The sequence below is a fragment of the Peromyscus eremicus genome, chromosome 8a, assembly GCF_949786415.1.
Source record: "Peromyscus eremicus chromosome 8a, PerEre_H2_v1, whole genome shotgun sequence".
Classification (NCBI taxonomy): domain Eukaryota; kingdom Metazoa; phylum Chordata; class Mammalia; order Rodentia; family Cricetidae; genus Peromyscus; species Peromyscus eremicus.
The window spans coordinates 79760061-79777160 of NC_081423.1; the positions used below are offsets into that span (position 1 = coordinate 79760061).

General features: G+C 44.3%; 1 protein-coding gene across 1 annotated transcript in view; it reads right to left on the reverse strand.

Moving 5' to 3' along the window:
* Nucleotides 1-1054: 1054 nt before the first annotated feature.
* Nucleotides 1055-17100, reverse strand: part of Kpnb1 (karyopherin subunit beta 1) — a 30117-nt gene continuing 14071 nt past the window's right edge. Inside the window, exons 10-22 of the mRNA XM_059271645.1 lie at nt 16426-16650; nt 14592-14783; nt 13133-13263; nt 11213-11360; nt 10852-10923; nt 9161-9305; nt 7930-8012; nt 7246-7353; nt 6833-6976; nt 6602-6707; nt 5802-5916; nt 4723-4884; nt 1055-4032 (exon numbers count right to left, since the gene is read on the reverse strand). Of these exons, the coding sequence (XP_059127628.1) occupies nt 4032; nt 4723-4884; nt 5802-5916; nt 6602-6707; nt 6833-6976; nt 7246-7353; nt 7930-8012; nt 9161-9305; nt 10852-10923; nt 11213-11360; nt 13133-13263; nt 14592-14783; nt 16426-16650 (1632 nt within the window). The 3' untranslated portion in view covers nt 1055-4031. The remainder of the gene's footprint in view (nt 4033-4722; nt 4885-5801; nt 5917-6601; nt 6708-6832; nt 6977-7245; nt 7354-7929; nt 8013-9160; nt 9306-10851; nt 10924-11212; nt 11361-13132; nt 13264-14591; nt 14784-16425; nt 16651-17100) is intronic.

The following is a 17100-nucleotide window of genomic DNA, read 5'->3' on the forward strand; positions in this document are numbered from 1 at the left end:
TGCCACAACCAATGAGTAAACAAGTTTAGGATACATTCAGATGGTGCTTGGAAAGAACAGCAAACAGGACAGCATCTTCAGGGTAGACCCGGCACTTCGGACTCCCATGACCTTAGTCTAGCAACCTTTCTGCTCCTTACATTGAAAGGGGAACAGACACTAACTAAGCTTGCTCTGACAGTTAAGATACTGTGTAACAACAACCAGCACCCCTGCTGTTTTCACTTTAGGACTATTAAACACACTTAGTGAGGAACAGTCAAGGGAACTGTCACATTGTAGTTATCTGCAGCCCTGCAGAGATCAAGAACTTTCTGGACAACAGCCTGAACTGGAAACATACCTGTTCTTGGGTCAATGGCTGTGGCTCATGACCTAATAGTTTTGTGACAGACAAGTCTCTCTCACGCAGTAATCTTCACAATAAGACACAAGACACAACTGTTTTCCCCTCATATAATCATTTCTCTATCTACTGTTGACTCTACGACCTATGGATTGAGCAGTACATAACTCCTAAGTATGCAGACTAGGTGTCAGGGCTTCCTTATGGAGTGTGCAGTAAGGAAAGCTGGAGGGCACAAGCTTGTAACTCTGTAAGTAAGGCAGTTCAGTTGGTGGGTGCCACTGGGCCCGTCAACAGGAACCCACTGGAAAGGAAGAACCCAGTTTAAACACAAGATTCAGGAAGAGGGAAAGAGACACGGTTCATTGTTGCAGGATAAGTAAATAGGAACTTTGGGTGGGCTACCACTAGGGTCCTATCCTGAAAGCTTGCAGGAGACCAAGGACAACCTCCCCAGTTCCTCAGTCTCCCCAACAGGTCTCCTGCAGCGTACGTACTCACCTTTGTCTGTGCCTCACTCAGGTGGCAATTCTTCACCCATTTCACTTACACGCTGCTTAGGCCCTTTGTGTACACACACACACACACACACACACACACACACACACACACACACACACCACATTCTCTCTCCAGCTTCTTCCAAACCATTCACTTCACAACCACAGCAGTGACAACATCTGAAACAAAGAACGAAGCAGCAAAATGTTGAAAATAAAAATAAAGCGGACTTTATTCAGAAGATAAAGGTGGTGGTATCAGTTTTGGTTAATAAAGTTGGGCTCAAGTGTTTTAACAGGTCTTTAATGCCATCACAGACTGGCATGCCAATGGCATTCTGAATGCCAATTACAGATTGATGCTATCAAAGTTGATGGAATTTGGACTTCTTCTAAAGTCAGACTACACACATCTTAAAATGGTAAGAGTAAGGAGACTGCTTGGTTCTGAACGTTAGAACACCATAGCGAGCAAGTCCCTCCACATCTCCACAGACCCTAGGGCAGGTTTACAGTCGCCTCTGACAGCTAAAAACTTCAACATTTCAACAGAGAGGGAGGACTGGGGGAACTGAGAAAAATGAAAAGCAAAATGAACCAATGGAATAGGTGCAGGCGGCTGTCACGCATGGCAGACCCAAGTCTAGTCTGATGCCCATTTTCTTCACATTTGCACTGACATTGTCCCAAGCAGACGGTAACTACATTCTTGAAGGAATGTGCCAAGACTCAGGGTGGGGAAGGCCCAGACAGTGAGTGGACAGAAAGCATTTCAGTTGCCTTAAGTGGAACCAACTGATTAAGGACAAACACCCAAACCATAGAAACAGTAGCTGGAGGTAACTAAAAAGAGGATTAAAATGTATAACGAGTACAGAATAGCAAGGCACCAAGACCACAATCCAAGCAGCCCATTTCCTCCTCTCCAGCATGAATGCATCTGGGAGAAAGCATTAGTAACAGCACTTGTCAACTGCTTCCCTGGAACAAAACACGGCAAACACACGGAAGGTTTTGTTTTCATCATGGTTCTCGGTGTACTTTATTCCCCTGCTGTCTCGCTAAGCAGCCCACACAGGACAGAAACGGGTAGCACTGAGGAATGATCAGATTGTTTTTTCCTTTCCCCCAATATTTCTGCCCACCCCCTAGCCCTGCCCCAACCCTATCTAGTATCAGGAATGGTTAGTAAATCTGAAAAAACAGCTAAGATGGAAACAAGGCATTCAGAGGCCTGGGCCCCTCTTCTCACTAGGCTCCTAGTGACTGCTCTGCTCACTCACAACGGAGCAGCTCTCCTTCAAATACTTTTTTTGTACACTGGTTCACAGATCAGATCGGCACTTGACTCTGAACCTGGCACCAAAAGGCACAATATCTGATACCCTGTAAAGAGCGACTACAGATGCTGCGTATGGACAGGCAGACGGAGCCAGTCCCACTCAGGAACAGGCTTAGACAGGGAGGGAGATGAGGGAACAGTGGAGAAAACCTAAGCCAATACCTTCTACTACAATGGAAATGAAGTGGGAAGGAGGGTCTTGTGTTTTAAATCTTCCAACTACCAGGAAGCAATAAAAACTCCCTTGGTTTCTATTATTATTTCTTTAAAGCAGCATATTCAAAACGCCAGCAAATCTCCTATGTCTGCACAAGCCAAGAGGGCCAGCTCACTGAAATCCTTTCTTATTGCTGAAAGACTAAAATTCAGGGTGCCTTGTTCCCTTGTGAAAGGGAAAATAATTCTGATTTATGGTAATCACAGCACATCACACTTTAAAAAAATACTAAAGCGTGTGAGCAGGGGAATGTCTGACACCATTTTATTCCTCTTCAACTTGAGTGGAAAAATAGAACCTTTTCTAGTGCCATTTTCATCACAACAGGTGCAGTCAGTGTGTGGGTATACGTATACACACACACACACACACACACATCTGTCTTACTGGTTAGTTGGTTTTGAAGTGCAGCAGAGACCAGTACCGCATTGCAGTCAATCAAAGAAAAGAACAGAAGGCCAAGCAGTTTCCAAATGGTTATTTTATCAGATCGTTCAACATTAAATTTTTGTCATTTGCAATTCAAAATAGTTACCTGAAGTTTGCGGTTTTGAGTGTGTATTTACTTTTATTGTACATTTGTATTCTAAACTCTTTGGCACAGTTTTCTGGGGGCATTCAGACTGCCACAATGTAAGTCAGGAAAGAGCTTGTTTGTAATGCCAATTTTCAAGCATTTAAATTTGGTTTCGGTTGTGGCTTTTTCTGTCTTTGAAGTCTGCATTTTATTTGTAACAACTGTACTTTAATTTTTTCTATCTCCTCTAACTCCAGAGTTTTCTTTTTCTCCCCCCTCCCCCCACAGCTACATTCACAGCTGAACCATAGTATCAGGAAAGGCGCCTTGATGAAAAGATCAGGACAGGAGCTCTGACCATTCGTCAGTGTTTTCCCTAGAATAATTAAAAAGAAACCAAACCAAACGTAAAGAGCGTCTTTCCTCATTTTGTTTAAACATGTCTCTTGTGCTGCATCAGTAGCCAGAACTTCAGTTAGTTTATGAAATGCAACATCAAACCCCTTTGTTTTCTGGGAAAAAGAAACTGCAATGACTTGAAGTTGAGAATGTGGATACCGCCTCACTCACACACACTCATTCTCAGACTGTGAAATCCCCCACGCGCCTTCTAACGGGCACATGCGCAGTACCAAGTGCACCGGTACAGTGAAGGGGGGCTCAAGACCCGGGCTCCATCTTTCTCCTCAGTAGCAAAGGCCAGGCTGCCTTTTACAACACAGCCCCACAGCTGAACCCAGGCCCTCCTCTCCCAGACCTGTCACCCCATTCCGCACCGACCAAGACAGGAAAGCTAGTTCTAGCCTCCCCTGGGAAGAGACAGCTGTTTGTTTTTAATAAGTAAGTCAATCCATTGTTTCTCTGTTCCAAGATGACTGATGTTATGTTTTCTACAAAGTCAGTGCTTACTTAGCTCACTAACAGCGCTGCTGCTGCTGCTGCTGCTGCTGGCTGTGGCAGGATTTTCAATGTGGTGTTCTCAAGCCTCACTCACTCATCCTCTCATTCCCAAACATTCAGCATCCGTGCACACTCCTCACTTCCGGGTTTTTTCAAAAGATTGGAGATTTCCAGTGGGGGTCTCAGGTCATCATCCCAATGGTACCAGATCTAAAAACAAATGGATGAAGAGGTCAATCCTGCAGTCATATACACCCCCAACTCCTACAACTGACTGCCCCTGAGTTTGAATGGGATTTGCCAACTCTCAAAGACTGTATGTTTCTTATCTTCCTTTACACCATCTACCTGCTGCCATAAGTAAGCAACTGTTGCAGTCCAGTGGTGAAAGTGCTTACTTGAATGGGAAGTCCTGAGTGCAATTCCCAGCAATCCAAGCAATCAATAAACGATCACTCAAAGCTAGATATGGTGCTGCACACTTTTAATCCCAGCACTTGGGAGGCAGAAGCAGGTGGATCTCAGTGAGTTTGAGGCCAGCCTTGTCTACAAAGCAAGATCTAGGCTAGCCAGCTACATACAAAAACCCTGCCCTGTGCCACCGTTTTGATTCACCGCACACAAGCGAAGGGATATGAAGGGAACAGAAGCAAAAAAGATATGGGAAAATTTTACTAGGTTCCCAAAATATTTTCAGTATTCTGATCCATGAGTTCTGTTGTCCTTTACCACAAGCACTCAAATGTTGGGCGTAGAAAAGGTAAGGCTACCTGACTAAAGGCCTACTCAGAAGCAGGGTGAGAAAACAGTTACACAAAATTCCACTAGGCAGCCATCACCAAAGGTGGTAAAGTGCTGCACCCTCCTCCCAGGACCTGAAGGAGTGAAGACAGCTCTTACCAAGCTTGGTTCTTCAGCTTCCTCAGCTCCTTTGTTGCCCACGTAGCCAGGGTCTTGGCTTTGTTAGTCTTGGATCTCCGTCCTTCAGTTAATAGTTCATGGATCATTGGCCTAGCTTCTACTAATTTCAGTACATCCTTCCCAAATGCTGTACACAAGTCCCTGTGCAAAACAAACATACCCGAGAATGAACGACTTCCTGGCCACACCAGTACCATGGTTGATGCTCCAAAACCAGGCAGAGCCAACTATGGGTTCCTCAATATCCATTCACCCCTCCCCCGGTTTTCCGAGACAGGGTTTCTCTGTGTAGCTCTGGCTGGCCTCTAACTCAGAAAGACCGGCCTGCATCTGCTTCCCAAGTAGTGGAATTAAAGGCGTGTGCCATCACCATCCAGAGATCCAGGACTTTATAAAAGCTGCAAAGCTAGGTCAGGCGTGGTGGCGCACGCCTTTAATCCCAGCACTGGGGAGGCAGAGGCAGGTGGATCTCTGTGAGTTCGAGGCCAGCCTGGGCTACAGAGTGAGTTCCAGGATAGGTGCCAATGCTACACAGAGAAACCTGTCTCAAAAAACAAAAAAGAGAAAAGCTGTGAAGCTATATCCCAACATGGTCTCAGGATCTCAGAAGAGGCTGGTGAGGTGGCCCAGTGGGCAAAGCTTCCTGCTGTCAAATCTCTAAGATCCACATGGTTTAGGAGAGAAGTGAACACCTCACGCTGTCCTCTGACCTCCATACACATACACACATACAAGATAAATAATATTAATTTTGAAGGGCTACAGTGTGAAGCCCTGGGTTCTATCACCAGCACTGCAAAACAAAACAAACCAACAAACAACACTCCTCTGTGGGCTATTGCCATTCACACTCTGAACATTTTCCTAGCCGGGCAGTGATGGTGCATGTCTTTAACCCCAGCACTTGGGAGGAAGAGGCAGGTAGATTACTAGTCTACATAGTGAGTTCCAGGGCAGCCAGAGATATTCAGAGAAACCCTGTCTTGGGGGGGAAAAAACCAAACAAGCAGATTTTCTCTGTATACACATCTGGTTCTGTGGAAGAAGGCATGACTTACCCTATCAGTCCAGCAGCACATGCTACAACTCCATCTGTATGATCCTCGTCTCCAGCAATGTGATCAATAAAAGACAAAATAAATTCTACTCTGGGTTGTACCAGCATTACATCCGCTATAAAGGAAAGAGGAGGTCTGATTAAACTGTCCCATGTTAGACAGGACTCAGCCTCTTTTCAATATGGCCACTGCTATTCTACCCCAATAGCAAAGTTCCAGATGGATAAGCAGTTATACAGAGTGACAGCAAAAATGATTCTCATCCTTCAAATCGACAGAGGGGATAAGTATTCCTTCTGTAATCATGTGGACACAGGACTTTTGTGGTCCTGAAGAACAGAACAAGGCCTTACACAGTAGGAAAGTGTTCCCACACCATGGAGTTTCATCCCACAAGTAGAACACACAAGGAACACCCTCCACTGTGGGCCTGAGCTGCTCAACAACTGCTGCTCTGGCTGTGGCTGCAATCAGTAACGAGCACTTCCCCACTGGCCTCATTAGATCCCTAAAAACGACACAGCTAGAGGTGCAGCTCAGTGGTGGAGCTCTGCTACCACGCCATGTAGCCCTCCCTGGGTTTGATCCCCTGCACTCCGCCACCCCTACTACAAGGAAAAAAGAAAGCACAGAAGGAATATCAATGTCCATCTACTGCCTCCCCACCAACCACTGTCTTCACTAGACACCACTTCTCTTTTCTCTCTTCCTATATGGAGCAGGCACTCATTCACCAGTGGGCTACAAAGGTAAGATGCACCCTGGTCAGTGGATTTTGGGAGCTGGGCTATATACTCAACGGTGTACGTTTTCCTGATCTCCCTTCAATCCTTGGACGATTCCTGTATATGCTTCCAAGCAGCTTTCTCGGAGCTCATTCAGATAATCCACCATGTCAAAGTCTGACTGGAAGAGACAAAGAACAAAACCTCTGTCATACTGGCTGTCTTAAGAGATACACCCATCAACAGTCCTTCTGCTCCCATTAGAGCTGGTCTCAGAACACCATCAACAGTTGGTTCCAAGCTTACCTTGTCCACCTGGGCTTGAGAGGCCTGCTGCAGAGTATTCAATACGACCTCTAGGTATTTTTTAAACTCTCCACCAATGGCAAGAGCAATATCACCAAACACAGACAGAATCTGTGGCTTCACAGACCTGTGGACATTTTCATTCTAACAAGGAAAAAGAAAACAGGAATTTATAAATACCAAGTCTTGTCTGATTTGAAGACCCAAGAAACTTGAGGCACAAAAACTAATTGAGTTACTGTTGGATAAAAAAATTATATATTTACTTTACCATTTCCTCCAAGTGGAACACACATTCCTTTCATTAACTTTGCCACAAGCTCACAGGCAGTGTTCTAGGAACCTACAGCTCCTCGTCACAGACCTTGAGATTTAAACTTCTTTGCAACTGATAACTTCTTCAAAATGCTCACCCCCAAGTTCTCCAGGAGCAGCTGCATCACCTCATCACAGAAAGGTAAGATGTTCGACTGCAAGGCTCGGCACAAGTCTCCCACTAAGCCAACAGCGGCCAAACACACCTGCGAAGAGTCAAAGAACTACTTTCCAAACAGAAAAGGCTTCCAGCAGAGTACAGCACTATTTCTACCTAGTCAATGGTCTCTCATCACTTGATCCAGAATCAAATCAGAACACATCCTTCCCTCATGGAGATTATGGAATTTTAACCAGATTTAGCAAGAGAACTAGCTGCCTGACTTATCAGTAGGAAAGGACGGTGGTGGCAGACATGGAGAACAGTGCTGCTCTGTAGGGCAGTGGTGACATAACCTGGCAGCTGCCCTTTAATTAGGAATGTTCAGGCAGTCATCTTGTGATCTCTATCTGGCAGATCCAATATCCTGCTTTTCACATGCTACCTCCAGGGCAGACTTGAAGGCTACAAATAATGCAAAAGGGAAACCACTTGGCTTCAGAAACCTGATTTTGTCTGTACTACTGTACACTGCATTAATGAGAGTGTATGATTGGAGGGCTGGGGTGTAGCTCACGGTTTAAGTATTTGTCTAGCATTAGCATGCAACACTCCAATTCTGATTCTCAGCAATGTGAAAACAAACAAAAACAAAGACACTGTTTTGAAAAGCATGTCCTACCTGGTACTCTGCATAATTTTTCAATCCAATGCCCAGGAACGGTTTAAAGGCCTCCATGTACTTGAGGAATTCACCACCCAACACTGTTAATGGAACAAACTATTAGCTAATCATAGTAAGAAAGGACAACGTGAAGCTAGAAGAGGTACAGGTGTTTGTAAGCCAGCTCACATGGGTGCTAGGACGCAAACTCTGGTTCTATACAAGAGCAACAAGCACCTTTAACCCCCGAGACACCTTTCTAGGCCCCGTTTTTGTTATCTTGAGACAAGGTCTCATTCTGTAGCTGAGGTGTCCCCAGAACTTACAATCTTGTCTCAGCTTCCCACTTGCTTGGATTACAGGTGTGTGCTTTGCTTTCCCCCCACCCCCAGCAGGATTCATGTATCCCAGGCTGGCCTTGAACTTACTACATAGCCCAGTGTGGCAGAGGATAATGTTGAGCTCCTGATCCTCTTGCCACCGCTAACTGGGAGTTAGGATAACAGGTGTGTACCCCCATGCAGTTTATGTTGCTTTGGGGGCACCCAGAGCTTCCTGCTCTTTAAACAAACACTCTGCCAACTGAAGTATATTTTCAGCATCTTTCTGTTCTTTTCCCTGAAGGGACTCACTATGTATCATATACTAGGCTCAAACTCACAATTCTCCCACCTCTGCCTTTAGAGTGTATGACTACAGGCATGTACTATCACACCTAGTTTTGGACATAGGTTCTTTATTCCAGAAATAGGACTGGTCCTCAAATAATGGCCTTAGTAACATACTTAAAGGTCATTCCTAGTGAATCATTCCAGAGTTCCAATGTGCTCTTTAATGTTTTAATTGTCCTGAAAAAGTCTGAAGACTGTTCTCCAGAGCAATTTTGTATGGTTAGATATATAACTACAATAAAAGTCAATCAATTCCTAAAACTCAGGTAATAGTTTATTCCATACCACACTAAGCCCCATTGATCTACTGAAGTCCAAAGAATTGTAATCCAGACCCAAAGGTACCAAAGGCAGGAATAAAACCAGAATCTTTCTTCTGTTTCCTCTGCCCGAAGCAAGAGACAACCTTAACAAAGCAAGTTGACTTTCAAGAGAAGAAGGAAGCCGATGGACCCTTTGATGGTTACTACCTGCCCCTGGCAGGCTGCTAGTCTGACAGTGATATAATTTACATGTGTCAACTCAACCACCCCTCTCCTGCCCTGAGGACAGTCCCTGTCTCTTGCACAGACACTAACCTTCTACCAGAGTGCTAACTGCCATCAGGGCATCTTCTTGCACTCCCCCAGACCCAGCTGTGCTTTGGAACATCCTTAACAGGGAGGCCATGACCACATCCGAGATCTGCAGAGCATCTTGATGCTGCACTTTCCGGAGTACATTCTGTGAAAGGAATAAGAATTCAAGATCTGTTCATTCCAAATCCTCAAATCAGGACACTACGCCTTTTCTTTAAAAAATAAAAAGTTAAGACCCTCCTCCCCCACCTCCAAAAAGCCAAATAGACTTTCCTCAAGAACGAGCACAGCAAATCATCTTCAATCAAAAACTCATTTCAATGATCTTCTATTTCTCAAATCACCGAAACCACACATACACAGAGGAAAAAAAACACCACCTCTGCAGCGTGGCAGCACACACCTTTAATCCCAGCACTTGGGAGGCAGAGCCAGGCAGATCTCTGTGAGTTCAAGGCCAGCCTGGGCTACAGAGTGATATCCAGGACAGGCACCAAAACTACACAGAGAAACCTTGTCTCGAGAAAAAAAAAAAAAAAAAAAAAAGTGCAACACCACCTCCTCTGCCTGTCAGACAGAACCAACATTACCACCCCAGTCCTACTAGAGGGACGTATTATTTCAGCTTACAAAAAGAGTATGTCTTGGAGGTGTTCTTACACAAATAAAAAGCCTACAGCCTTCACTTTTGAAGTAATGGTCAAGAATCAGTCCTGATAAAATGACCCACCCAACTCCTTCCAATTCCAGACACGGTCCCCAAACTGTTCCCCACTCCCGTTTGCTCCATCTAAAGTCACATCACTGCCATTTGATGAGACAGTTCTAACACCAATCATGCCTTAAATGACATCAGCACAGGAAGACAAGTGTCCTGAATACAAAAATCCAGTATCTACTTATGCTTCAGAGATGTCCCACGAGCTTTCCTTTTAGTCTGATAAAAAAGGGTTAAGCAGACACTGACATTTTTTTTCAGTTTTTCTAGTCAATCTTTGAAAAGCAAAAAGCACTATCAATGCCACATCAGGTAATGTTTCAAAAGACAATGGCCAAGTTAAAGCCTTTTTGTCTATGCAGGGATTGAGCCTAGGGCCTGGCATATGTTGGTGACTTGTCTGAGCTACAATCCTAGCCCGAGCACCATATTGTTGACTAAGTGAACCACATCTGACCAAGCTGCGCTTGGACAGCAACCAAGAGTAAAAGCTGTCAACACATGAGGTGTACAGCTGGGAAGGACCATTATTCTGAGGCACTTCCATCTCCATAAAAGACCAACTAGATCTTTGAGGACAAACACAGAAGAAAGGTGAGAAATCCCTCTTTCAGGCATAGAACAAAGCACTCTCTGCGCAAAACTCTTGGTCAAAATTATCACACTATTTCAGATTTCTATGTGCCCATGAATCTGTCATAATAATAAATGGTTCTCATCCTTTAAAGTATTAAGTGAGGAGGTTAGGGATTGGAGAGAAGGCTCAGTTGTTAAGAGCACTGGCTGGTCTTCCATAAGACCTGGTTTTGATTCCCAGCACCCACACGACAGCTTACAACCATTTGTAAATTCAGTGCAGAGACCCAACATCCTTTTCAGCCTTCATAAACACTTTACCCACATGGTGTACAGACATACATGTAGACAAAACACCATTAAAAAAGAGAAAGAGTGAGAGACGGCATCATCATACCTGAAGAGTTGCGCAGAGTAGAGACTGAAGATCATTGAACTGGATTCTATCCGATGTGCTCTGGATATGGGACTGAAGGAAAAGAAGAAATTGTGCTCTAATTAATGGAAACCTTGCACTTGTTCACAATTACCAGGACCATCAGCTAAGTTGCCAGAATGCTAACACTGTGCATTATCACCAGAAAACAGAGACAGACAAAGCAGGAAGATGCAAGGTTTTTGGGTTTTGGTGCTGGTAACTGAACCTAAGGCCGTGCCCAAGGTTGCAATGCTTCTAAGTCAGAAGTGCCTCCACCTCCCCTCCACCTCTCCTCCACCTCCCCTCCACCTCCCCAGGGCATACCATTCCCTGGTCTCACCTCCATCTGAAGCACCTGCTGCAGTCGCTCCATAATGACCAGGGTGGTCTTCTGCACAGCAGGGTAACAATCCTTGGCACTATTTTTTACAATTTCCATTAGAGATTCATATGCAGAACTTCTCAGGTTGTTCTGATGCCCATCAGGTCTATAAAGACACAAAGCAAAAATCTTAAGGCCTCAATTGAGGGACAGAAAAGGAGCTGGTAAAGCAGACAATATTTTTCCCAAACCAGGAAACCGAGGTTGAGGATGTAGCACACCCAAAACCATGGGATCAATCTCTTGTACTATAAAACAGGAAGCCAAAAATGGTATGACAGTAAACCAGGTTTGAACTTGGCAATAAGATATCAATGAACCATGCCAGGTGTGCTGGCACATGCATTTAATCCCAGCAGAGGCAGAGAGGGAGGCGGATCTCTGTGAATTTGAAGTCTACAAAGAGAGTTCCAGGACGGCCACAGCTGCTACACAGAGAAACCCTGCCTCACAAAAGTAATAATGATATCAAAAAACCACAGGCATGATATCACACACCTAAAATCCTGGCTCTCAGAGACTTTGCCCAGAGTTGAGACCAGCATGGGCTACAGAGTGGAATCCTGGTCTGTTTATTTCTTTGTTTTCACATGGGCTACAGAGTGGAATCCTGGTCTGTTTGTTTCTTTGTTTTAGCATGGGCTACAGAGTGGAATCCTGGTCTGTTTGTTTCTTTGTTTTCTAAGTAAACAATCTGATAGTATCTACAAAGCAAAGGAGATAAATTCACTTGCACCAAGGCTAACGCCCTGAGTTCAGTCCTTGAACCCCAGATGGTAGAAGGAAACTGACTTGGTAAGGTGCCTCCCAGTCTCCACATGTGCACCCTCACACAAAGTGAGTATTTTTTAGCCGGCCAGTAGTGGCGCACAGCTTTAATCCCAGCATTTGGGAGGCAGAGGCAGGTGGGTCTGAGTTTAAGGCCAGCCTAGTCTATAAAGTGAGTTCCAGGACAGCCAGGGATACATAAAAAGACTATTTCCTTCTGGATATCTCTGTGTAGCCCTGGCTGTCCTGGAACTTGCTCTGTAGACCAGGCTGGCCTCCAACTCATAGACATCTGCCTGCTTCTTTTAATCCCATCCTGAGCACTGGGATTAAAGGTGTGCACCACTGCCGCCCAGACCAAAAAAAAAACAAAAACAAAAACAAAAACAAAAACAAAAACACAAAAGTCCTTTGAGCCAATCCTATGCCAATTTGTAGGCACGCTAGTGAGATGGCACTGTGAGGAAAGGCACTCACTGTGCAGGCCTGGCCATCTAAAGTGAGAAGGTAAGTACCACCCCACAAAGTCCCCGCCACCACTACCACCTTTACAAATGTACCACGGCATCTGTCTACTCACTCCCCAACCCTAAACTCTCCCTAACAATAACCAAAACTGAGAATGGAAGAGTGAGCAGGCTAAAATTTCAGGGCCAAATAATGCCTCAGGGCCAAAAAAATGCAGGGTAATTCAAGAAATCACTTGAGCAGCCACAAAGGAACTCCATCAACGACAGTGACTGATTTGGTGTGGCAATGTGCCACTACTCTAAGACTTCTCACTTATCAATCACTCTGTGAAAAGAGATTTTTACTTTGTTTGGGATGTTCTGAGACAGAGTTCCCCATACAGCCTCAGTTGACTTGGAACTTGAGATTCTCCTGCCTCAGCCTCTCCAGAGGTGCAACATCCACTGTAATCCCATCAGTTCTAAAGGGAGCACAGTCTTCATTTCTTTGTTTCTCCATCTTTTGTAAACACTTCATCTACTATAGATAGGACACCTTTAACTTCTGAGAAGGTACTGCGCTGTGTCATGTCCCAGTTTTCATCTTCTAGAAAAGAGGCGTTAGACGTGCTGTCCCCAGCTGCTAAGGATTATCGGTTACCTGTCTGTGGTCTCCAGCAGCTTCTGAACTATAAGTTCAAAGGAAGAAGACAAGCAATAGGTGGCCGGTTCTTCTTGATCATCAGCTACATCTGCAGCTTCATAAGCAGCTTCAGCCAGGCTGGAAAAAGCCTGGAATGCAGAGACATAAGATCAATTTCACGGGAACCCCACAGTAGGATTCTCATTTCCCCTTAAGATTCCCTGAACAGTGTTCTCTAACCTACAACTAAACTGCTGTTAAATCTCCGACTTTCCCTGTCAAGGTCATCAAGAAAAGTTCATTACTCAGCACTCACATGAGGTGGGGCTCTGACACTCTGTTCAGGAGGAAGCACACACCACTCCCCTCAACAGGTTTCTATGACAACACATAATGCAATGCTATCTACCACGGACATTAGAGACTCCATGCATGGGAATCCGTTAGGGACTGACCATGTAAGCACCCTGTTTAAGAGCACCAGCTGCTCTTCTAGAGGACCTGGGTTCAATTCCCAGCACCCACATGGCAGATCATAGCTATATGTAACTCCAGTTCTAGGGGATCTGACACCCTCACACAGGCAAAACACCAATGTATGTGAAATTAAAAAAAAAATCCATATGGAAGTAGCTGTATTAATAAACTTAAAAAATGTTCACATAAGCACACACTCATAATTAAGAAAAAAAAGAAAGAAAAGAAAATCTAAACATGAAGGACCAGATGTGATGGCTCACACCTTTAATTCCAGAACTCGGGAGGCAGAGGCAGGCAGAACGTTCTCTGAGTTTGAGGCCAGCCTGGGTTACAGAGTGAGATGTCTCAAAAGTGAAGACTAGCTGTTTTGCATAGGATCTAGATTCAGTCCCAGCACCCACAGAGTGGCTTCCAATTATCTACAACTCCAGTTCTGGGCAATCGGATACCCTTTGTTGACCTCTGCAGGCACCAGGCACACAAGGTACACATGACATGATGCACACAGACACAACACTCATAGACAGAAAATGATATAATCCAAAACATTTTTGAAAGAACACTAAGTATTTACATTGTATGTACTGCCTAGTAATCCACCCAACTCCCTAAGCAGCAGTGTTCTTCCAGCAATCCCACCATTTCCTTCTTTCTACTCAGAACTAGTGACTCAGCACAGAGGCTGACCACCTCTTCCTGCTTCCATCCCTCTCCTACTTTTATAGCAAAAACTGCATCTTAATCAGAACATCTTGTCTGAAAGCAACTGAAGGAGAAAAGCAAGTCCAGAGAGTCTCTCTGACCCACAACTGCTGTAAGTGCTGTGGGACCAATCAGTGTAAGTCAACAGCTCCATGGGCTTCTACGGTTGCCGTCTCCCCAGATCCTAACTGAAGATACCAGGGGACAGAATCCAGAACAGGTCCTCCCTGATACCTCCTTTTTTCCCAGCGGCTCAGGACAAGCTCCTGTCTGCACCAGAGAGAAAAGCCCTTACCCAGCACACATTTGAAGCCACTCTGGGTTCCGCACTGAGGCCTTCAATCAAGCACTGCAGCAGGGGTGCCAGGTAGACGTCATTGATGGCAGCTTCGGGGAGCAGCTCACAGATCCTGCCCACAGTCCATGCTGTTGTGTCTCGAACAACCACACTGGGGTCTTTCATTAACTCTATTAGGGTGGGCATAGCCTATAAATTCAATAAAGCAAAACAAATTTAAATTTGTGCAGACTACTATTCTGAATAAATACTACTGGACATTGTGGCACATGCCTGTAATTTCAGCATTTGGGAAATGAAGGCAGGAGGATGTGGAATTCAAGTCCATCAATGGCTACTGTATGTAGCAAATTTGATGCCAGACCTCATCTGAAGTATAAACATCCTTCCCCATATAATGATAGAAGGATTTTAATGTAAAATATGACCAAGATATTCTAAAAATAGATATTTCTAAAACAAAATAGTAACAGTAAACAAAACGTGTAAAATGTTCTTTTCCTATCAGGTGGTGGTGGCACACACCCTTAATCCCAGCACTCGGGAGGCAAGGGCAGGTGGATCTCTGTGAGTTTGAGGCCAGCCTGGTCTACAGAGTGAGATCCAGAACAGCAAGGTCTACAGAGAGAAACCCTATCTTAAAAAACCAGGGATGGGGGACAGCAAGGCGTGGGGAAAAATTCTCTTCCCTTCATCAAATCCCATTATAGGATTCTATTAAAGAGTTTACAGTGGATACTTTCAAGCAGTTTATTCGTAATTATTTTTAGTCAGGTAGAGACCCCAAGAAGTAGTCACAAGGCACCAGTTTCTACCCTGAAAGACTGATCTCTTTATGCACAAAGCTCAAATTACAATGAGGTCTTCTATCATTTATATCAGGAAAATAAAAACATTTCCAAAAAAGACTGCATCGTTACATAAATGTCAATTCTGTTCAAAGACTAGAATAATAATACCATCCAAAGACTATGGGAATGGTGGTGTAAGCCTATATCCAACATGTGGGTAGAAGAGGCAGGAAGATCTATAGCTCAGGGACAGCCTCAGTCACATAGCTAATTTGAGGCATACACAAGACCCTGAATAATAATTTAAAAAAAAAAAAACAAAAAAAAAACTAAGAAAAACCATAGGGTAACTAGATATAGTTTTCCACACTGTAATTCTCATTCACTTGCAAGGCTAAGTGAAGCACGAAGACGTTATGAGCCTTGGGGTTTGGAGCGACTTGGTATGGCAGCTTATGCTTATATTGCCAGCACTCACAAGCTGAGGCAGTAGCCACCAGTTCAAGGCTACCCTGGGATATAGGTTGAGACTGTCCCAAAGTCCTAAATCAACAGGAAAAATGCTTTTTTGTGGCATTAAAAATAGCTGTGAGGCAATCTTCACAGTGATAACTCCATCCTGTTTTCCAAACAGGTAAGAATATATTGAAGTTAATACTTTATTAAAGTTGACCTTTTTCTTTTTTCTTTTCAAGTTTCTGGGTCATAACTTAATTTTTAAAAGTTAAACATATTTTACCCTTAATGATGGGCAACTACAGTGAGAGAGGCAAAGTATCAAACAGCACAGGCTGGTTTCATTATTATCCAGCTAAAGCTGGTGGCCCAGGCCTCCTACTAACCTTGTTAGTCTCCACAAGAATGTGGGACTTAGGTCTATGCTACCTACCACTTAATGACTTGAAAATAACATCTGTGAGTGATTGTAGTTTAAATTCTCTCTCTCTCTCTCTCTCTCTCTCTCTCTCTCTCTCTCTTTCTCTCTCTCTCTCTCACACACACGCGCGCATATTCCATTCTGAAACTTCCCCAGACCGTACCTGTATAACTAGTGGTTTGAGCTGATTAGGCTCTGGCCCTTCCAGGATACTGCCAAAAGCCATGACTGCTGCGTCCCGGTACCGCCAGTCAGGGTTCTTGATGTGCTCTTTAATAAAGGGAAGGACATGCGGCACAATGTCATCTTCACAGCAGGTGGACAGAAGCATGAGGCACACCCCAGCTGCTTTACAAGGGTTCCAGTCATCGTCGTCATCGTTTTCATCCTGGAGAAAGAAGGTGACACTAGGTAAGGTTTTGTTCCACGAATTCACTCTCTACAGACTTCTAAGCATCATTAGAGCTTAATGTTCAGGGAATCAAATAAAATATAAAACATTTATTTTTCTCCAAGTTTTATCACAACATAGCCTATGTCAATCTAAGAAGCAGATGGAAGAAGATTCAACTTAATTATTACACACAACAATGAGAATAAAGAAACTCCAGCTACATATAAGAACAATTAACTGCCCAGCCTGGTGGGCCCACCTGGGACACTAATAGGCACACCTGGGACACTAACACTTGAGGTCATGAGGAAGGAAGACAGTCATGAGTTTGAGACCAACCAGGTGTACAAATATCCTGTGTCTCAAAACAGCAGGAGCTGGAAATGTAGAGTGCTTACAAAGCTCTGGGACTGGGTGTCAATAATACATAAAGCAGACAGGTTA